At 41.8% G+C, this 24,039-nt stretch overlaps 1 protein-coding gene across 2 annotated transcripts in view; it reads left to right on the top strand.

Moving 5' to 3' along the window:
* Positions 1 to 24,039, top strand: part of TBX18 (T-box transcription factor 18) — an 80,475-nt gene that overhangs the window by 34,305 nt on the left and 22,131 nt on the right. For both annotated transcript variants that reach the window (XM_029595492.1, XM_029595493.1), the window contains exons 5-7: positions 2,222 to 2,389; positions 13,339 to 13,403; positions 21,488 to 21,582. In XM_029595492.1, coding sequence (XP_029451352.1) covers positions 2,222 to 2,389; positions 13,339 to 13,403; positions 21,488 to 21,582 — 328 coding nt within the window. The remainder of the gene's footprint in view (positions 1 to 2,221; positions 2,390 to 13,338; positions 13,404 to 21,487; positions 21,583 to 24,039) is intronic.

Here is a 24,039-nt window from a genome sequence, read left to right on the forward strand (position 1 = left end):
AAGTGCTGAAACATGACAGATGCATGCCAGCATCATTCCAACAAACCCTACAATGGGGGTCATTCTTGACACCTTTGCAAGTAGTTTAAGCAACAACAACAAAAAAAAAAGTTTTCAGACAGGATGCATCTTTACAGGATATTCATTTGCAATAAGTAACGGGCAAGTGCCGGCTTTTCTTCAAAGCGAGCACAGTGAGTTCACAGAACTTTATCCATGGACGCCATATAAAAATCTACCCTCTGTTCAAGCCTTAGGAAACTGACAGTGACGAACTGTGACAGGGCCTGAGGCCCTTCCTCCCTAAAGGAGCTGAGCACATGACAGAGGCTCATTTCTCAAGCACTAAAGGGGAATAGGTAGAATATGTGCCTCTCACTGCAGTATCTCTGCCAGGATCTGTTTTCAAGGAGAACAGAGTTCCTAGTCAAGCCTAAAGGAAAGGAACTGGAAGAGAGGCCATGGAGTGTAGAGAAATCAAACTGTGAAGCCACAACTTGAGATCAGCCTGAGAAAGCTGGAAAAATTCCATACATGTATTTATTTTATTTTATTATTATTTTTTTTTTAATGGATTCCAGGTTCATTTATTGCAATGTTTTTTCTTGCATTATTTTCCACAACCTTCACAGACATGCTAGAGGTATAATGAACTTTTCTGCTTGGTATAATAATAATTGCTTGGTATAAAAAAAAGAGAGAGACTGGATTAATCTTAGAAAGTGAAAAGGCAGATTATTATGCCTTAAACATGACTAGTCTTCCTCAATGGCTTTCAACAAGCAATGCTTAGTTGTTCAATTATATATATACATTTTTCTACATGGTTGATTTAATGGAACCTATGATTGTGGAATGTGCAGTCATGATATGATTATTTTCTTTTACTTTGAAAATAAGCATCCCTGATTTATCTCAAGATGTATTTTGTACAAAAGGGCTTTCCTTTGCTATACTGCATCCTGTAAAACTGTTCTGTAATATTAAGATTATCTCTTAATTAGGAAAAACTATACAGCAATTTGTTTCTTGCTGTTTTAGTCCTAGGAAATTTAGCCTTTCTTGAGGGCTATGATCTGTTTTCATAGATGCTATCATTCATTAGCTTTCTGGGCCTCATAAATTATTTCTCGAGACGCGTCAACCTCCAAAGTATCCTATTAGGAGAGACTGTTTAGGAAGGCTTAATCAAATTTCTTTATGATCTGTAAGTAAGTAAGCAATAAAATTTAATATAACTGGGTGTCATCTGTCTGATAAGGATGTGGGAGTATTCTCTAAATCTCCAAGGCCATGAACATGAGTTAAAGAGTAAATGACTCATCCAATAACCAAACTCTTTATATGTTGGAAAGATCGTTTTATAAGAAAGAGAAAAAAAGAAAATGTTGCCAGTTAAAAAAAAATACAAATTTAAAAAATGTCTCATTCTTTTTTTTTTTTTTAAATAAAATGATTATTTTTAGGGAGAAGATGTAGTCCTGTGGTTAGAGTAATGAGCAGGAAACTGGCAGAGTTGACTTCAGATTTTGCATCTGCTACTGCCATTCGCTCTGACCTTAGACAAATCACTTTCTGCCTGATTTATTAAGGACATATATTTTTTTACCATTTCATTGTCTATGGGGAGGGGGGCATAGCTTAGCAAATCAGGCCTTTTATCTCGCTTTCCCTCAGGAGATAGCTCAGACTGTTACCATTACAAGGCAGAGATTCCTTGTTCCATTTTGAAAGTAGTTGCATAATGCCATAAAACTGTTGAATAAAGTAAATAACTCATTAATAAATATAGAATTTTGATACTTGATGAAAACAATTGGCACCTGATAGTGATATGGGAATGCAGAATTGCATAATCCTGCGGTACTAATAATGCACTTGGTGCACTGCCAGTCAGTGCTGCGACTGGTAGTCTTCCTCCAATTTGATGGTGTCATCATGTTACAGGGCTGTGACAGCTAATGCAAGGCAACATTCAATGAACATTCAATAAACTGGAAGCACTTTCTAACAAACTCTGTTTCATGGGTTTTGTTTATTGTGCACATATTGTGTTGATTTATTGTAATTATCTTTTGTTTTATTTGTAATGCTTTATTTGTATTTAATGTTTTTTATGATTGTTTTACTGTACTTCGCACCAATCAGTTTTGATTGGATATCATGAAAAATAAGTGTCTTACAGAAATAAATACAACCTATATTTTTTTTCTCTTTTTAGATTATCCTTCACTCTATGCATAAATATCAACCACGTGTGCATGTAATTCGCAAAGACTGTGGTGATGACCTCTCCTCTGTCAAACCCATCCCTTCGGGAGAAGGGGTGAAAGCATTCTCCTTTCCTGAAACTATTTTTACTACTGTTACAGCATATCAGAATCAACAGGTACCTTTTTTTATGGGCAATTTTCTGTCAGACTGAGTTTTCATGTGTTAAACTAATGGTAGCCTAAAAACAAGGAAATGTTTCATTTTTATCTCATTTGCAGCACTCATTCAAACCCAGAACTTTTTTTATTTGTATAAATTATATTCCACAGCTTCCAACAATGGTTGTTTGGCACAGATTACACATTTGCATTCATAAATCACATTCACCAATAAAAAAATAAAGTCATGATAAAAATAATAAAACAGTTAATACCAAATAAAAAGCAAAAGGGGGGACCTTCTTGTCTTTTGCATCTAGTGCCACATATATGATTTTTTTACTCATTTGTGAGAAGTTGTATGTGTGCACCCAGTGCAAAGAGCTCTTGGCTCTCAGAGAATGAGTCCAATCTCTGAAGACTTTAGTGGCAGACCTGAAGGAGCTGAGGCAGACAGAGAGGTATATAGATGAGACCTTCAGGGACATCGTAGCCAAGTCCCAACTCCAGTCTGGCAGCCCTGGTTCTGTCTTGGAGGAGGAAGGTTTACTGGTCAGAGAGCATCACCCAGCAAAAACCTGCTCTCCAGGTCATGTATTGTCCTCTTGCACCTAGGATGAATCTCCCAGGGTTACTGCCCAGGAGAGAAGGGTAAGGTCAGTCATCATAGTCAGTGATTAGATTATTAGGAATATAGATAGCTGGCTGGCTGGTAGACTTGAGGATCTCCTTCTAACTTGCCTGCCTGGTGCGAAAGTAGTGGACCTCACACATCGCATAGATAGACAGTGCTGGGGAGGAGCCGGCTGTCATGATACATGTGGGAAACAGCAACGTAGGAATGTGTGGGATGGAAGTTCTGGAAGTCAAAATTAGGCTTTTAGGTAGAAAGCTGAAATCTAGAACCTCCAGGGTAGCATTCTCTGAAATGCTCCCTGTTCCACACGCAGGTCTCCAGAGGTAGACAGAGCTTCTTTGGAGTCTCAATGCGTGGATGAGATGATGGGAGATAGAGCAGCTTTTAAACTAGAACAAAGGGGAAAGCCGACAAGTTGCTCAACAGTGCCTGGTTCGGATGGAGGTATCTTCAAAGGATACTAATGAATCATAAGAGTTAGGGCCTCCCAACAGAAAGGTATAAAAAAAAAGCAAAAGCAGTCCATGTACCTCTAAGTAAAGAACCACCTGAGTTAAAAGATTCCAAGTTATCCCAGGTTGTAAATACAAACAAAAAATCATACTTTGAAATGTATTTATGCCAATGCCAGAAGTCTAAGAAATAAGATGGGAGAGTTAGAGTATAAAGTACTGAATGAAGAAGTAGACATAATTGGCATCTCAAAGACCTGGTGGAAAGAGGATAGCCAATGGGAAAGTGTTATACCAGGGTATTAATTATACCGCAATGATAGAGTGGATCAACTTGGGGGTGGGGGGTGCTTTATGTTTGGGATGGCATGGAGTCCAACAGGATAAAGATCCTGCAAGAGAATAAATGCACAGTGGAATCTTTATGGGTAGAAATCCCATGTGTATTGGGGAAGAGGATAGCGATCAGAGTATATTACTGTGCACCTGGCAAAAATGATAAGATGGATGATGAAATGCTAGGAGAAATAAGGGAAGCTAACCAATCTGGCATGCAGTAAGAATGGGAGATTTCAATTATCCCAATATTGACTGGGTAAATGCAACATCAGGACATACAAGAGAGGTAAAGTTCATGGATGGAATAAATGACTGCTTTAAGGAACCATTGGTTCAGGAACTGATGAGAGAGGAAAATAAGAACATAAGAAATTGCCATACTGGGGCAGACCAAGGGTCCATCAAGCCCAGCATCCTGTTTCCAACAGTGGCCAATCCAGGCTACAAATACCTGGCAAGTACCCAAAAACTAATATCTAATTGTTAGTGGAATACAGAATTTGGTGAGAGAGATAATGACCGGAAGGGGGAAAATAAGTAAATCTACAGCTTTAGCACTAAACTTTCAAAAGGGATAATTTGATAAAATGAGGAAGACAGAAAAAAACTGAAAGGTGCAGCTACAACAGGTTAAGAGCATACAATAAGCTTGGACATAGTTTAAAAATACTATCTTAAAAGCACAGTGCACATGTATTTCATGAAATATGAAAGGTGGAAGGAAGAAATGCCTGATAGCTTGGTTAAAAGATGAAGTGCAAGAGGCTATTTTAGCTAACAAAACTTCCTTCAAAAATTGGAATTATCCATCTGAAGAAAATAGGAAAAAGCATAAGCATCGGCAAGTTAAGTGTAAAATAGAGATGTGATTCGGCCGAACCTTTTGGTTCGGCCTTCGTTATTGGCCCGCTGCAGGAAATTTCGTTTTCCAGCGGTTCGGGCCGAATTTATTTTGTCTGCCCCCCGAAACAATGCCTGAAACCTGCCCCAACCCTTCACATTTAAAAAAAACAACCCCCCCAAACCCACCCCAGCACTTCAAATTTAATTAATTGCAACCTCCCACCCTCCCGACCCTCCATGACTTGCCTGACCCCCACCCCAAGACTTACCGAAAGTCCCTGGTAGTCCAGCAGGGTCCTGGGAGCGATCTTCCCCTCTCGGGCTGTTGGCTGCCACTAATCAAAATGGCGCCGATGGCCCTTTGCCCTTACCATGTGACAGGGCTATTGGTACCATTGTCTGGCCTCTGTCACATGGTAGGAGCAATGGACGGCCGGCACCATCTTGTGCTCCTACCATGTGACAGGGGCCGACCAATGGCACTGGTAGCTCCTGTGACAAGCTAAGGGCAAAGGGCCATCGGCGCCATTTTGATTAGTGGCAGCCGATAGCCCGAGAGGGGAAGCTCGCTCCCAGGACCCCACTGGACCACCAGGGACTTTTGGGAAGTCTTGGGAGGGGGGATCAGCCAAGTCTTGGGGGGTCAGGAGGGTGAGGGGTTGAAATTAATTAAATTTGAAGGGTTGGGGTGGGTTTGGGTTTTTTAAAATTTATTTTAATGTGCCCTTTCTTCCCTCCCCAAAAACGATAAGGAAACCACACAAAATTTCGTGGGTTTTCTTATCGTTTCATCGCCCCCCCCGAAACACGACGAAATAGGAAATATCGTCTCTATTTCCTATTTCTTCACAAAACGAATGCACATCCCTAGTGTAAAACACTGATAAGCCAGGCTAAGAGAGAATTTGAAAGGAAGTTGGCCATAGAGGAAAAAACTCATAATAAAAACTTTAAAAAATATATCTGAAGCAGGAAGCCTGCGAAGGAGTCAGTTTTACCGTTAGAAGACTGAGGGGTTAAAGGACACTTAGGAAAGATAATGTCATCGCGGAAAGACTAAATTAATTCTTTGCTTCGGTGTTTACTGAAGAGGATGTTGGGGGGAATACCCATTCCTGAGACGGTTTTCAAGGGTGATGATTCAGATGAACTGAACCAAATCACAGTGAACCTGGAAGATGTAATAGGCCAGACTGACAAAAGCAAATTACCAGGACCACATGGTATATATCCCAGGATTCTAGAAGAATAATACACTCCTTTGGTAACTGAATAATAAATGCGTATGAAAACTAAACTGACCAATACCCTCTATTGCTCAGAAGCTTTCAGACTTGTGCTAATTCAACCCTATTGCGTGCATGCCACCATGTACCTAATATGGGCTGGATTTTATGCATGTAGGTGGTGCTTTGAAAATCAATTAAGGGGCTGTGCATAAAAAAGTATACATGAAACCCCATTTCACAACTTCTTTTACCCACACTAGGACGAAGTGTTCCAAGAGGCAGAGTTGAGACCGGAAATGCATCTACCCATCATACTTTTGAGGGTCAATATTCAAAACGGCACTTAGCCAGATATGTACTACTTATCCAGCTAAGTGGCATCGCTGAATATCCAGTTAAGATCAATGGGTTCCACTTAGCCAGATAGGTCATTTATTTAGCCAGACAAGTGAGGGACAGGGAATGGTTATAATAGCAAAGAGCTGAGTTAGCTGGATTAGTTATCCAGCTAACTGGTTGGGCCACAGGGCTGTCCTAAAGATAGTCAGATAAACTTGTCTGGTTAACTTTAAGATAGCTGGGTATATTCAGCGGCACTGCTGCGCCACTGAATATACAGCGCAAGTTAACCAGTAGGGGTGTGCATTCGTTTGCAACGTATTGGCAATCCGCAACGCATATGCCATATTCGTTGTATTCGTGGGGGTCACGAAACGTGTACTAGGACCGGTGCTTTTCAATTATTTATAAATGATCTGGAAAGAGGCACGATGAATGAGGTGCTTAAATTTGCAGATGACACAAAATTATGCAGAGTAATTAAATCTCAAGCGGATTGTGATAAATTGTAGGAGGACCTTGTGAGAATGGACGATTGGGCATCCAATGGCAGATGAAATTTAATGTGGATAAGTGCAAGGTGATGCATATAAGGAAAAATAACCCTTGCTATGGTTACACAAAGTTAGGTTAAGAACATAAGAACATGCCACACTGGGTCAGACCAAGGGTCCATCAAGCCCAGCATCCTATTTCCAACATTGGCCAATCCAGGCCATAAGAACCTGGCAAGAACCCAAACACTAAGTCTATTTCATGTTACCGTTGCTAGTAATAGCAGTGGCTATTTTCTAAGTCAGCTTAATTAATAGCAGGTAATGGACTTCTCCTCCAAGAACTTATCCATCCTTTTTTAAACACAGCTATACTAACTGAACTAACCACATCCTCTGGCAACAAATTCCAGAATTTAATTGTGTGTTGAGTGAAGAAGAACTTTCTCCGATTAGTTTTAAATGTGCCACATGCTAACTTCATGGAGTGCCCCCTAGTCTTTTTGTTATCCGAAAGAGTAAATAACTGATTCACATCTACCAGTTTTAGACCTCTCATGATTTTAAACACCTCTATCATATCCCCTCCTCAGCCGTTTCTTCTCCAAGCTGAAAAGTCCTAACCTCTTTAGTCTTTCCTCATAGGGGAGCTGTCCCATTCCCCTTATCATTTCGGTCACCCTTCTCTGTACCTTCTCCATCACAATTATATCTTTTTTGAGATGCGGCGACCAGAATTGTACGCAGTATTCAAGGTGGGGTCTCACCATGGAGCGATACAGAGGCATTATGACATTTTCCGTTTTATTCACCATTCCCTTTCTAATAATTCCCAACATTCTGTTTGATTTTTGACTGCCGCAGCACACCAAACTGACGATTTCAATGTGTTATCCACTATGACACCTAGATCTCTTTCTTGGGTGGTAGCACCTAATATGGAACCCAACATTGTGTAATTATAGCATGGGTTATTTTTCCCTATATGCATCACCTTGCACTTATCCACATTAAATTTCATCTGCCATTTGGATGCCCAAGTTTCCAGTCTCACAAGGTCTTCCTGCAATTTATCACAATCTGCTTGTGATTTAACTACTCTGAACAATTTTGTGTCATCTGCAAATTTGATTATCTCACTCGTCGTATTTCTTTCCAGATCATTTATAAATATATTGAAAAGTAAGGGTCCCAATACAGATCCCTGAGGCACTCCACTGTCCACTCCCTTCCACTGAGAAACTTGTCCATTTAATCCTACTCTCTGTTTCCTGTCTTTTAGCCAGTTTGCAATCCATGAAAGGACATTGCCACCTATCCCATGACTTTTTATTTTTCCTAGAAGCCTCTCATGAGGAACTTTGTCAAACGCCTTCTGAAAATCCAAGTATACTACATCTACCGGTTCACCTTTATCCACATGTTTATTAACTCCTTCAAAAAAGTGAAGCAGATTTGTGAGGCAAGACTTGCCTTGGGTAAAGCCATGCTGACTTTGTTCCATTAAACCATGTCTTTCTATATGTTCTGTGATTTTGATGTTTAGAACACTTTCCACTATTTTTCCTGGCACTGAAGTCAGGCTAACTGGTCTGTAGTTTCCCGGATCGCCCCTGGAGCCCTTTTTAAATATTGGGGTTACATTTGCTATCCTCCAGTCTTCAGGTACAATGGATGATTTTAATGATAGATTACAAATTTTTCTAATAGGTCTGAAATTTCATTTTTTAGTTCCTTCAGAACTCTGGGGTGTATACCATCTGGTCCAGGTGATTTACTACTCTTCAGTTTGTCAATCAGGTCTACCACATCTTCTAGGTTCACCGTGATTTGATTCAGTCCATCTAAATCATTACCCATGAAAACCTTCTCCAGTAAGGGTACCTCCCCAACATCCTCTTCAGTAAACACCGAAGCAAATAAATCATTTAATCTTTCCACGATGGCCTTATCTTCTCTAAGTGCCCCTTTAACTCCTCGATCATCTAACGGTCCAACTGACTCCCTCACAGGCTTTCTGCTTCGGATATATTTTAAAAAGTTTTTACTGTGAGTTTTTGCCTCTACGGCCAACTTCTTTTCAAATTCTCTCTTAGCTTGTCTTATCAATGTCTTACATTTAACTTGCCAACGTTTATGCTTTATCCTATTTTCTTCTGTTGGATCCTTCTTCCAGTTTTTGAATGAAGGTCTTTTGGCTAAAATAGCTTCTTTCACCTCCCCTTTTAACCATGCCGATAATCGTTTTGCCTTCTTTCCACCTTTATTAATGTGTGGAATACATCTGGACTGTGCTTCTAGAATGGTATTTTTTAACAATGACCACGCCTCTTGGACATTTTTTACTCTTGTAGCTGCTCCTTTCAGTTTTTTTCTAACAATTTTTCTCATTTTATCAAAGTTTCCCTTTTGAAAGTTTAGCACGAGAGCCGTGGATTTGCACACTGTTCCTCTTCCAGTCATTAAATCAAATTTGATCATATTATGATCACTATTGCCAAGCGGCCCCACCACTGTTACCTCTCTCACCAAGTCCTGTACTCCACTGAGAATTAGATCTAAAATTGCTCCCTCTCTCGTCGGTTCCTGAACCAATTGCTCCATAAAGCTATCATTTATTCCATCCAGGAACGTTATCTCTCTAGCATGTCCCGGTGATACATTTACCCAGTCAATATTGGGGAAATTGAAGTCTCCCATTATTACTGCACTACCAATTTGGTTAGCTTCCCTAATTTCTCTTAGCATTTCACTCTCCGTCTTACCATCTTGACCAGGTGGACGGTAGTATACGCCTATCACTATAGTCTTCCCCGACATACAAGGGATTTCTACCCATAAAGATTCAATTTTGCATTTAGTTTCATGCAGGATGTTTATCCTATTGGACTCTATGCCATCCCAGACATAAAGCGCCACACCGCCTCCCGGGTGCTCCTCTCTGTCATTGCGATATAATTTGTACCCCGGTATAGCACTGTCCCATTGGTTATCCTCTTTCCACCATGTCTCTGAGATGTCAATTAAGTCTAGGTCATCATTCAATGCCATACATTCTAATTCTCCCATCTTACTTCTTAGACTTCTGGCATTAGCATACAAACATTTCAAAGTTTGATTTTTGTTTGTATTTTCATTCTGCTTTTTAATTGATAGGGATAAGTTAGAATTTTTTAGCTCAGGTGAGTTTTTAGTTACAGGAACCTGGACTACTTTTCTTATTATTGGAACCTCACTGTTGGGATGCCCTAATTCTAATGCATCATTAGTATCCTTGGAAGATACCTCTCTCCGAACCATGATCGACTGTCGGCTTTCCCCTTTGTTCTAGTTTAAAAGCTGCTCTATCTCCTTTTTAAAGGTTAGTGCCAGCAGTCTGGTTCCACCCTGGTTAAGGTGGAGCCCATCCCTTTGGAAGAGACTCCCCCTTCCCCAAAAGTTTCCCCAGTTCCTAACAAAACTGAATCCCTCTTCCTTGCACCATTGTCTCATCCACGCATTGAGACTCTGGAGCTCTGCCTGCCTCTGGTGACCTGCACGTGGAACAGGGAGCATTTCAGAGAATGCTACCCTGGAGGTTCTGGATTTAAGCTTTCTACCTAAGAGCCTAAAGTTTATCTGACCATCTTTAGGACAGCCCTGTGGCCCAACCAGTTAGCTGGACAACTAATCCAGCTAACTCAGCTCTTTGCTATTATAACCATTCCCTGTCCCTCATTTGTCTGGCTAAATAAATGACTTATCTGGCTAAGTGGAACCCATTGATCTTAACTGGATATTCAGTGGTGCCACTTAGCCAGATAAGTAGTACATATCCGGCTAAGTGCCGTTTTGAATATTGACCCTCAAAAGTATGATGGGTAGATGCATTTCCCATCCCAACTCTGCCTCTTGGAACACTTCGTCCTAGTGTGGGTAAAATAAATTGTGAAATGGGGTTTCATGTATACTTTTTTATGCACAGCCCCTTAATTGATTTTCAAAGCACCACCTACATGCATAAAATCCAGCCCATATTAGGTACATGGTGGCATGCACGCAATAGGGTTGAATTAGCACAAGTCTGAAAGCTTGTGAGCAATAGAGAGTGTTTTTGGTCAGTTTAGTTTTCATACACATTCATTATTCAATTACCAAAGGAGGGTATTTTTCAAAATGTTCGCATAACGGTAAAGTCTGCAAGCACATTGTACATGCAGAATTTACCAAGTATTTTTTAAAGCAAACTTATGAGAGTAAGTTTGCTTTAAAATTACTTAGGTAATTTACCAAGAAAATGCACACATTCGCTCACGTGAAGCTTTACCTCCTCTTTTGAGGGCAAAGCTGATATGTGTACACTAATATGCACACACATTTTAAAATAAAAAAGTATGTGTGTAAATGCCATCTTCACCCCAACTCTACCCCTCTGATACACCTCTGCTCAGTTCGCATAAAATTACACATGCAATGGTGTTACAAGCATACATTTACACACACTCAGCCCTGGGCTACTTTAGTACAGCCATTTACATGCCCAGAACTAGATTTTATGCACATAAACGTCTTTGAACATGACCTCCTCAACTAAATAAAAAAAGAGTCTGTAAATAAAAAAAGAGTCTGTAAAAATTAAAAGTAGCACCCTGCATTCACTCACCTCATATCGATCCAAGAATGAGGTGACTGAATTACAGATTTACTTTTGATAGATTTTTTTTTATATGTTGTTAAGGTAGTTGAATCATGAATGCTTATGAGAAATGAATAAGTGGCCAGTAGCTAGGGTTGAAGCCTTGACAATTGGTGCTTCCGCTCACAAATTTCATACTTTTCTTAGTTCAGCCTGTCAATATTTTATTTGATAAATGTCAATCTGGCCTAAACAATAAACTTCAGTACAGTGGCCACGTTTCGGAATTATCCAGTCATCCTTGGATATGAGACGCTGGAATACAACGCGTATTTGATCTATAAGTCCGGCTTGTATTGCTGTCTGAACCTTGTCTTTTTGATGTATATTTTATACATCAAAAAGACAAGGTTCAGACAGCAATACAAGCCGGACTTATAGATCAAATACGCGTTGTATTCCAGCGTCTCATATCCAAGGATGACTGGATAATTCCGAAACGTGGCCACTGTACTGAAGTTTATTGTTTAGGCCAGATTGACATTTATCAAATAAAATATTGACATACCATACTTTGCTTCTAACAGATACTAGCCAGATTGTCTTGGGTGCTTCCACCTCATATTTCTGGGAGCAAGCAACATGGAATGGACTTTCCTATTATGATATGCCCACTGGCATCAGAGACAGAATGCTGGATTTGATAGACTGTTGGTTTGACCCAGTATTAAACTTATATATTCTTATGTTCAGATAAGTATGAATGATGTTGAGCTTATTTGTGCATGTGTATGTTGTTTCTTCTTGGAGGCTGTCTCTTTGCTCGATGCTTGCACAAATTAGTGACAAGCTTTTGTTCTTCCTGTCTCAGCAGAGCACTATCGCACTCATTTCCTAGACTGTAGCTTTATCACTAAGAATATTGAGTGTACTTTTAAATGAAAGGCACAAGATTTATTTTCAACATTCACTAATATTATAAAACTGAAGTGCTGTAAAACAGGAGACTTTCCATAATACTGTAATTGTACAACATATGTTAATTATTTCTTAGTTGAGCTTTACAAAGCTTAGTGGTAAGACACAAGTGGGGCCTAGGTGTTGGAATAGTAGGGAACTTGTTAGAACCAGCAAGACCTTAAATAGCCTATCAGTGCAGGTGCTGGATGCCAGCACTTTAATGGAATTTAAACATGCTTGGGACAGATATAGAGGGCAATGATGGTAGGAAACAGAGTTGAGAGGTTGGCTAAAAGACATTGAGTGGACCTGATTTTGGTTTAAGTATAAGAATTTGTATACTCATTTACCCAAGGTGATAGAGAATCAGAGAGGAAGACCACTGGGCGGACTAGGTGGGTCAATTGGTCCTTATCAGATGTCATTAATTGAAACATTTCCTTTGCCTGGCTAGAATGGATGTGTACTGTAGAAAAGGTCATCTTGAAACCATGAAAAATAAAATGCGTACAATTGAACTATCATTGAGGGCATTGCTAAGCATATTCTAGTAGGGCAACAGGCTGTCACAACATGAGGTTGCAAGAAACAATACCCTTAAATAGTCTGAAATTCTTAAATTTCAGTTATTTATTTTAATTTTCTTCTGAATTTATCAGAGATTTGTTGTTATATGTTTTTTGTGTTTAAGGCACTCAGTAACAAATGAAAATGAACAGAAGCAACCTGTCTTGATTGTTTAACCAGTCTGGGATAACTTTTTTCCCTATCATTAAAAATATATGGATTAAGGAACCAACATGTGGTACATAATAGCTCAGGGAAGTTATATAATCCTACCAATCTTCTTACATTAAATAGTACTATAACTTTGATTATGGCCATTTAAATTGTGTGGGTATTGATTATATCAGTGGTGTTGAAATAATTGTAGTTTATGATTAATCTGGTTGGACCCACAATGTGCGTGTTTTTTTCAATGGACCACAATTATGCATTTGTTATGCCTTAAAAAAACGTAAGGCTCTGCTGATGCAACTTTGAATCTCCTCTTTCAGATCACTCGATTAAAGATTGATAGAAATCCATTTGCTAAAGGATTTCGAGATTCTGGGCGCAACAGGTACATTTTTTAAATATTGTTTTTGCCTAAGGTGTTTTAGCCAATTTATTACTAGCTAAAAAGCAAGCAAATGTGTGTTCCTTTATGTGTGAGCATGTATGGAGGCTTTATTACAAAAAGAGTGCTGGCATGGTCTGCATTTATGGGGGTGTCTGGGATTTTTTTTTGTGGGTAGTCTTGTTTTGTTTCAAATTTCATTGGGAATCAAAGAACTTAACTAAGGAAACTGCTTGCTCGGCTTCAGTAAAGTTGCCCACCTGTTTATTATATGAACCTATAAGTTATAGGAGAAAACTATGATCTTTGAAGAGGTTAAAACTTCTAGTTGCCTGCACGTTTTTTCCTCTTTGGGGGAAGTAATTTTCTTTAGAACTGGTTCAAGTTCAGCACTAATGAATGGAAAATGGACATTGAGGTAGTCATGGACTGTATGTGGTACAAAAGCATGCAATTAATTATTCTAAAGTTAAGCCAGAGTTAGCACAAAAATATATATTTAAAATGAGAAAATCACAGAATGATAGGTCTGGAAGGGAGCTCAGGAGATCATCTAATTTATCACCCTTCCTGAAAACAGGATCCAGCATATCAAACTATTCCAGATACACTTTTATCTCACCTGTTCTTAAAAAGTTCCAGTACTAAAGATTCCACTTTTACCTGTGGTAACTTGAACCTAGTGCGTATTTGTGTAACTACTATTACTATTAGAAAATTCTTATTGTGTAACCTAGAGATTCCTCTTAGGATAGCTGCAGTTACGATGAATTACTGCTATAAAACAAATTAGATGCTTTAGAGCTATCATAAGGCCTGCAGCACTCTCTCACTGTATTTTATCACTTATTTCTCTCAATGAAATGCCTTATTTTTCCTTTTATTTTCAGCTGATTAATGGCTTCAGTTTAGCCAAATGCATAATGTCTCTTCAAAGAGCCTGAGCTAACTGTGGCCTTGCTGCTTTCATTTATTCATGCCAGCTTTTTGCTCGATTTCTCCTATTTTCATATGTATATCTCAGCAAAGGGTGACCACTACATTATTTTGTTTGCAAAATATATAGCAGCAAATTTTTATTGAGAAAAACTTGCATGGCATTGATATGTTACCCTTGTAATGAGCACTTCTGTGTCCTTTGTCCAGTTTGGATAAGAATACAGAGACATTTTCAGTGGTGTACAACATGATGACCCAATAAGTGATCCCATTTTACTTAAGAGAGATAATTACAAATATGAGGTTATCAAGCTGGATAAAACAAATATAAGGCTCCTTATGGTCCAGCATATTGTGTTAATTTACTAGTAAATTGTATACATAAAATTAGCAAATATACAGCTAGTAAGTGGTTAGAGTAAAACAAATCTGCTTTTTGCAGAAAATGTAAACAGTTATATTGGATGCAGAGTATCTAAGCATAACATGATACCTGCATTCTACAGTATATCATTTTATAGAACACAAATGTTATTATTTTTAATATTACATAGGAGTTGTAGGCAGCACTGATTCAAAAGTGTGCCACATGGATCAGTTTCCCATAGTACAGCTTATAACAAATATATTAGGTTAATTTTCATTCACATCAGTTGATTTAGCACTAACTAAAATCACCAAATTAACCTCTAGCCACAACAACGGAAGATATGTTGAATAAAGAGATGTTGAGCCCATTCATCTACAATAACTTCAAAGATAAGGGGTAGATCTTGCATAGGCTCGGCGGCACGCGCAAGCTCCGGGACACACGTAAGTCCCAGGGCTTGAAAAAAATGGGCATTCTGGGGGCGGGGCTGTGGGCAGGGCTCTGGCACGGGATGTTCTGGGGGTGGGACCGAGGCCTCCGGAGCAGCCATCGGGCCGGGGGATGGAGAGCCGGCGTGCGCAAGTTACGCCTGCCTGGAGGAAGGCGTAACTTCTTCGACAAAGGTCGGGGGGGATTTAGTTGGGGCTGGGGGGTGGGTTAGATAAGGGAAGTGAGGGGGGGCGGAGGGAACGGAGGAAGGCTGCTCGGCTCGGCGCACACAAGTTGCACAATTGTGCACTCCCTTGCGTGCGCCGACCCTCGGCTCGGCTGCGCGCATGTTATAAAATCGGGTGTAGATTTGTTTATTTATTTATTTATTTATTTATTTTTATATACCGTCATTCGGTTCAGCCATCATAACGGTTTACAAAGTCAAACAAAAACAGATAAATTATACATAGTTACAAAAAGTAACAATGGGGGGGGGTGGAATGGAAGGAAGGGGAAGATGGGGTGAAAAAGGGAGGAAAAGGGAAAAAAGGGAAGTAACAGTAATAGTATTAATTTATCATAAAGGAGGGATTCTATCATTACTTCTTATAAGTTCCGAATTGTAATGAATATGGTTGATGCTAGTTGTAGATCCTTTTTCTTTCGTGCCTGGGTTTGGTTGGTTGAGTTGATTGTACATGGATTGTTGATATAGATGATTATTAATGTAGACTGTATGAAAAAGGAAAGTTTTTAGATCTTTCTTGATTACTGGTAGCCGATGGCCCGAGTGCAGGAGATCGCTTCCGGACCCCCGCTGGACCACCAGGGCTTTTGGCAAGTTTTGGGGGACCCTCCTGACCCCCACAAGACTGCCGGCTTGCAATCCCAGGCCCAGCGGCCTTGCGGAGGCTTCTGGCCATGCCCCCACCCAGCCCCGGACTGTCCCGCCCCTTAAACGCGTCCTGGGGTTTTATGTGCGCCGCCGGGCTTTTTGAAAATAGGCCCGGTGCACGTAGGGCTTTTAAAATCTGCCCCATAGTCAAAACTAATGTTAAGAAGAAAATTACTGTGTACAATTCTGAAAGCCATATCTTCAAATAATTATAAGCCGGACAGAACTGGTCCAGAGGACAGCTACTAAAATTGTCAATAGTCTTCTTCAAAAAGCATTTGGAGAAAGACTTAATGATCTAAGCATGTATATCCTAGAGTAAAGGAGGGAAAGGGGACATTTGAAAGAGACATTTAAATTCCTCCAAAGAATAAATGAATAGGATGAAGACCTCTTTTAATAGAAGGAAGGTTCTAGAATGAGGGATTATGAGATGAGGGTGAAAGAGGTTACAATTAGAAGTAATCTAAGGAAATATTTCTTTACAGAAAGGTGGTAGATGCATAGCATTCCTGTGGAGGTGGTGGAGATGAGGACAGTATCAGAATTCAAGAAAACAGAGGTGTGCAGGGAAAGAAATTGTGTTTTGTTTCATTTTTTTTTATGGGGGGTTTCATTTTATTAGCTTAATGTTTGTTTGGTTTTTTTTGTTTTGTTTTGTTTTGTTTACTGAGCTGAAATAAATGCTACATTAAAAACAAAATGAAAGAAAGGCATAGAAGGAAACTGTCCTCCACCCCCGTCTGGCACCAAAACAGCAAAATTAACCCTCTCCCTGGCAATCCCCCTAGGCCCTCTTCCGGGGGTCTCTTAACTGCTTCCTGGTGTCTGTGAAGTAGAGAAATAGAAAACTGCTGAAGCTATCCCTGGGCACTCCTGCCATGCCGGGACCAGGTTCAGAAATGGTGCCAGCCAGTCCTGAGGGTGATGATGCCATTTTATTTTATGACCATATGTTGCACAGCCTTAAAACCAAATGGCACCAGACTCAGGGCTGGCCAGTACCATTTTCAAACCAGGACCCGTTGGGGTAGCAATACCTGTTGATCACTCCTGCCTTTTTTTTACTTTTCAGACCCTAGGAAGGGGAAATGTGACCTCTGATGAGGGAGTGGATTCTTATAAAGAAGGCCTGGAGCTAAGGGGAGGCTAATTTTGCTATTTTGGCAGCCATCTTGGTTTTTGTTGTTGTTGTTGACTTTTCAAAAAAAGTCAATGCAAAAAAATGTCAGAGATTTTTTTTGTTTCATTTTTAAACGAAAATGAAACATGTTGTTTCATCACATTTTTCATTTCATTTAAAAATGAAGGTACATCCCTAGAAAAACTAGGGACAAGCACAGAGGATCTCTGAGGGAAAGGAAGGGATTATAAAGTTGAGCAAGAGTTGCAGAGGGCTGACTGGATAGGCCATATGGTCTTTATCTACCATTATGTTCTATTTTTCTCTAGATAAACATGGCTTAATGAGAAAAAGCCAGAATGGATTTAGCAAAGGGAAGTCATGTCTTATTAATAGAATTCTATGATGATGTAAATAAGCATGTGGCTAAGGGGCAAGCGGTCAATATACTGCCTCTGGATTTTCAGAAAGCATTTGATAAAATATCTCATGAGAGACTCTTCAGGAAATTAAAAAGTCATGGGATAGAAGGCGATATCCTATCATGAAGTGATAAATGGTTAAAAAATGGGAAACAGAATAGAGCTAACTAGTCAGATGTCCCCGGTGGAGACCAGAGTTGTTTAACAAATTCCATAATAATCTGGAAATGGGAACAATGAGTGAGGTGATCAAATTTGCAGATGACACCATTATTGTATTTATTTAAAAATGTTTCTATACCGCATTGGTTACCCATCGAATACAGGATAAAATACAAAGCCTTATGCACCATACACAAACTAATATATGATAAAGAAGCAGACTGGCTAAACACAGCCTTACGAGTACACGTTCCACAAAGAAACCTCCGCTCAGCTAACAAAGCACTAGTAACAAACAATCCCTTCAGTAAAGTCAGCAAAATTAACCCAAGTGAGAGAAAGGGCTTTATCATTGGCTGGGCCCATACTATGGAACACGATGCCACCCGAACTCAGATTAAAGAATAATCTCAAAACTTTTAAGAAAAATCTAAAAACATGGCTCTTTAAAAAAACCTTCACTAAAGAGTGTGGAGGATAGAGAATGAAAGTACAGGGTAATGCAGATGAGAATGAATTTATTCAATCCTACATTTAAGAAGTAATATTTCAAAGCGATAGTAACTCAATAATATACCTGGACTTGACCAACATTACTCAAAGATTGATTTTATTTATGAAATTGTAACTGAACTTTATTGGCACCTGTTAGAATGTACGATAGCCTACATTTACTTACCTTAGTCTATGTGCCTATTTGTAAACCGTTGCGATGGTATATAACTTAGCGACGGTATAGAAATGTTTTTAAATAAATAAATAAATAAACCAAATATATTATACTACGAGGTTTACATGAACACATATATTAACAAAGTCAAATCTACAAACCAATTAAAAACAAATATTACTGAATATAGGGCTCTTCAGCTCAGAAAGTACTAGTACTAAGTTGTGGAAATTGTTGCCAGAAGATCTAGTCATCAAGAATGATAATACAACTGGGCTTCAAAAAGGTTTGAGCAATTTCTGAAGAACAGATCCATGTTGCACCTGGAGGTGGACCCTTGTTCTGGAGCAGGGTTGGTAGGCTCCCTGGTCGGGCCCAGGAAGCGCCTGCCACCAGGAGGCGGAGCGCAGGAGGAGGGACAGAGACTAGCTGGAGCTTCACCACTGGAAGCCCACGGTCCCCCCAGGTTGAGCCCTTGGGGACCCGGGCCGCTTGGACTTAGGTGAGCCTCACAGGGTCTCCCAGAAAGGAAGTTCAGTGGTGTGCCCACCAGGATCAAGGGTGCGCAGTGGACGTCAAGGCTAGGGATCCGAGGGACTAGAGAAGGCCAGAACAGTATCTGAGATGACAAGGCTAGGATCAAGGCCAGAATCAAGGAAGCAAGGTCAGTAGTACCAGAGGTCAAGTTCCAAAGGTCAGTCCGAGAGAATTCAGCCAAAGCAGAGATAAGGTTCCAGAGGTCAGACGTGGTCAAGTAAACAGGCAGGGGTCAATATCTGGGCAGCGGTCAGCGTAGTCACAAGCAGGCAGAGGTCAGTATCCGGGCAGTGATCAACGTAGTCAAAACAGGCAGAGGTCAGTACCAGAGAGTCAGTCCAAGAGGTACTACCTGGAGAGATGAAGGATCAGATGGATGCTGGAACAGGAGGATGCTGGAACAGGAGGATGCTGGAACAAGACTGGAACAAGCGATAAGACGTGGAGGCAAACTAGCACACACTCGGTGTCGACCCGATTGCTAAGGCAAGGAAGTGTAGGCAGGCACTTCCTTCAGTACTGCGTTCAATCAGGGCACGCCGCAGAGCTAGGACCTGCCCCTAGCCCTTTAAGGAACTGGGCAGTCCACGCATGCATGTCTAGTGGCGGGGCTGATGCCCCGGAGGAAGCTGAGCCCCGCCATAAGGCCTGGTGCGCTGAGGAAGGCCCGGCGACCGCCATCGCAGGACGCCGAGGCTTGGAGGAGCTTGCGGCTGCTGCTGGGTAGGCTGACCCGGGACCTGCGGAGGAGTTGGAGAGGTGAACAGGCCCAAGCACGGACGGGGTGCGCCACAATCCATTAACAATTATTAGCCCGACAGATATAGGAGTTGTTATCTCTTCTTTCTGGTAGTGGGCAGCATAGATGGATCCCCTCATTAAAGTCTGCTGGTCTTGACAGGACATTGTTCTGACCAGGCACAGCACCTATATTCTTAATGTTATATTATGTTGTACTATTAGATCATAATTTGTGATCTCTTTTGAAGAGAGCTGCATTTCTGGTGTTGTGCTAATGCTGAACTGTAAATATTCTATCCAGGTTTCTGCTGGTACTGTTGCTTTTGCACAAGCATTAAGCAATTTAAATGAGTGCCTCTGTGTTCCAGGAGAACATTACATATTGTTTATGTATGCTTGCATAGCTTTTCATGACAAAATGCCCTATGGGCCTGATTTTTAAAGAGCTTTAACTGCACAAAAACCTGTTTTATGTGCATATATCACACTTTGAAAATCATCTGGGTAGGGAAGGGGAGCTGTGATGGTAAAATATGCATGAAACCCAATTTTGGGGTAGATTTTCAAAGGGTTATGTGCGTAAGATAAGCGCGTAACCCCTGAAAAGCTGCCCCAAGCTGCCCCTGCGCACGCCGAGCCTATCTTGCATAGGCTCGGCGGCGCGCGCAAGCCCCAGGACGCGCATAAGTCCCGGGGCTTGAAAAAAGGGGTGTGGCATGGGTGGTCTGGGGCAGGGGCATGGCCAGAGCCTCCAGGCACAGCAGCCATTTGCCGCTGTGCCCGGGATTGCGGGCCGGCCATCGGCCGGCTCGTGTAACTTCTTCAACAAAGGTATGGGGGTTTTTTTAGATAGGGCTGGGGGGCGGGTTAGGTAGGGGAAGGGAGGGGAAGGTAGGGGGAGGCAGAAGGAAAGCTCCCTCTGAGGCTGCTCTGGGAACGGCCTTGGAGGGAACGGAGGAAGACTGTGCGGCTCGGCGCACGTAAGTTGCACAATTGTGCACCCCCTTGCGCGCGCTGACCCTGGATTTTATAACATGCGAGTGGCAGCGCGCGCATGTTATAAAATCGGGCGTAGATTTGTTCGTGCCGGGTTGCGTGAACAAATCTACGCCCAAGTGCACCTTTTAAAATTTGGCCCTTAGTGTGTAATTTTCACACATTCTTGGGGGAAGAGTTGGATCAGTGATAGGATTTATGTGCATACCTTCAGTTTTCATAAGCATGCACATAAATGTACCTACAGAAAGTTACAGCTCCTCTGAGTAGGATTTAACTTTCTGCATGTATGTCCATTTTCAAAGTGGACTTATGCTTGAAAATTCAACTTCCTTAACCTACTCATTGCACTACTTCCTTAGCCTACTCATTGCACTCCCTGGTTCTGGCAAGAGCCATGAACCAGGGATCCTTCTAGATCCCTGCAAACATAGGTCCTAAGTCCAATCTCTGGGAGCAGAGGAAAAATGAAAAAAAAAAAAAAGAATAAAAGAAACATACATTGACAAGCCAGAGCTCTCATTTTTGAAATGTGATTGTATTGCCAGGAATCTGCTGTAAGAAAATGTCAATGAGAACAAAATAGCACTAATGCAAGATTTGGGGAAGCATCAAATCTCTATAAAGGCCCCACCATATCGCAGAGCTATTAGTAGTGCTTGTCTATGCCAGTTTTTAAAAATTAATTTCCTTCTCTTTATTATGTGTACACTATCCCAGAAAGCTTTAAAGTGTAAGATATGGAAGACCAGGCTAATATGGTATATTTTTTGTACATTTTGTTTTCAATATGTGCTTAGGATGGGTTTGGAGGCTTTGGTAGAATCCTATGCATTCTGGAGACCCTCGCTGAGAACGCTCACGTTTGAAGACATACCTGGGATTGCAAAACAAGGTAGCGCCACTCTACATAGTTACAGATGTGCATGTGTTTACTGTGTAATATAATCTGGGGTGTGCATGTTTTCATTAAGAATTGGAAGACTTTGGGAATGGAAAAATAAACTTCCCAATACACCAACTGTGCAGCACATTTTAATAAATGTCTATCACTGAGGCAGGTTCATGCTTTTCTTTAATAATATAACCTCTGGGTGGGCCGGATCCTTTAACTGGCACATGGGGCACATAGAATAAAAATAGAGGTGGACCCTTTAACGCAACCACTCCGATGTCTATGAAACCCCTTTCTTCTCACTGAATAGCTTTCCTTCTCTGAGGTCCAGGCTCCTAAGTGTGAGAGTGAACAATAGGTCTTCTACCCTGCTTCTTTGCATTTCAAGCCCTTTTTGCCATCTTCGATACACAACAACTAAGCGTTACACTGTGACTGCATCCATATAACACACAGGTGAAGAATGGCGGTTCCCAGCTTCTTTACTGATAGTTGACTAGATGATTTAGATGCTATTTACAATTAAACTCTCTTCATAGTTTAAGTAAATACAGAATAAAATCCCTAGAAGATATAATAAACTCGTGACTCCATTTCTTCATCAAAGTATCTTTTCTCCACTGGAAGCTTTCAAATTTACATCAAATTATTTTGTTCTTTGCCATCTTTCTCAGCTTATGCAGATTAAAGTTAGTTTAATCTTCTAGTACTTCCCATTTTGTTCCTCTTTATCTTCCCCTTGCAGGTGGTTAGAAGATATACACTAGGGATGTGAATCGTTTTTTAACGATTAAAATTATCGTCCGATAATTTTAATATCGTCTTAAATCGTTATAGAACACGATACAATAGAAATTCTAACGATTTATCGTTAAAAATCATTAAATCGTGTTAGTGCGCACTAACAGGAGTTAGTGCACACTAACTCCGAGTTAGTGCGCACTAACTCGAGTTCCCTGTACGTACCTGGATCAGTCCAGACAGTGGGTTATGTCCCCAATCCAGCAGATGGAGTCAGCACAAGCTTTGAGGGGGCGTATCCATATATACTACTACCCCCTCTGCAGGAGTTCAGTATCTTCTGACTCCAGCAGATGCGAGTAGGGGAATCAGACTTCCCCTCCTTTTTCTTCACTTTCTTGCTTGATTATGGCTTGTTGTTGTCTTTTTCTGTGGATCAAGTTTGTATCAAGTTTGTATTAAGTTTAAAAAAAAAAAAAAAAAAAAAAAAGTAAGGCAGAGTTCTTTCAACTTCTGGGGAGTGGCTTATCTTCCTTGTCTCTTCTCTGCGGCCTTGCTGTTTATTTCTCGTTGCAGCCAGGGGTAAGTTTGTTTTTCCTTTGTAGTTTTTTCCTTCACAGCTCAGCCCCCGGTGCCCGCGAAAGCCGGTGGAGCCGGCCTCTTCGCTCTTTACTCCCTCACCCGCGGCCATTTTACAGCTCCTCATGGGCTGCTGAGCCATTTAGGGAAAGATGTCTGGGGCGGGTCGTGTGGCCAGGAAGGCCCCCCCGCGGCACCCTCCTCTATTTTCAGACAGCGGGCAGTGCGGGCCGACCGGGCCCCCCCGCAGCGGCGCCTTTGTGCGCGTGGCCCCCCCCCCCGTGGCTTTTTCTTTTCTCCTGCAGCGATCCCGATGCCGCGGCCGTCCCGCTGTGCGGCCTGCGGAGACCCGGGGTCCCGGATTTCCCGGGAGGGCATCTGTGCACGATGCCTTCCCGGGGGGGAAGGTACCTCACAGTCCCTGACTGATTTCTCTTTTTTTGCCCGGGCGGTGCGGGCCGGCCACTCCGCCATTTTTGGCGGGAACGGCGGCCATTTTACATTCTGAGCGCCCTGAGGCGCAGGCCACGAGGGGGAACGGATCCCTGGAGGCCACGAGGGAGAACGGATCCCTGGAGGACTCTACCAGCGGGGGTGTTCCCCCGATTTTGGTGCAGGAACCAAGCACCCAGAGCCAGGGAGCAGGACCCACGCCGCCCCCGAAGCGCACCCGAGCAGGCCGGGGTTCTCTCCGGAGTTTATCCTGCTCATGCATACCGCTTATCTGCAGGGGCTGGAAGCACCTGTGGGACCCCCCCCCCTCCTAAGATCCCTCGGATGTCGCCCTCGACGCCGGCCCCCCCCGACCCTCCGGGAGTGGGGGCCTCCCGCCTTCCTACCCGGGTCCGATCCACGCCCGCGGCAGTGGGGGCGGTGCCAGACCCAGCGGGACATGGACTTGACCTCCCGGACGGGGGACAAGGGGACGGCACACAGGAGGGGGATGATCCGCGTACCCTACGCCTCTTCCAGAGGGAAGAGCTGGACGACCTCATCCCGCAGATCATCCAAGAATTAGATTTGGATCCGCCACCAGACCCGCCTGCCCCAGTAGCTCCCGCTGTCATCACTTCTTCAAGGAAGGGAGATCCTGTCCTGGCGGCACTCCGGCCGAGGGCTCGGGCTTTTCCCATTCAT

The sequence above is a fragment of the Rhinatrema bivittatum genome, chromosome 3 (assembly GCF_901001135.1).
Source record: "Rhinatrema bivittatum chromosome 3, aRhiBiv1.1, whole genome shotgun sequence".
NCBI lineage: Eukaryota > Metazoa > Chordata > Amphibia > Gymnophiona > Rhinatrematidae > Rhinatrema > Rhinatrema bivittatum.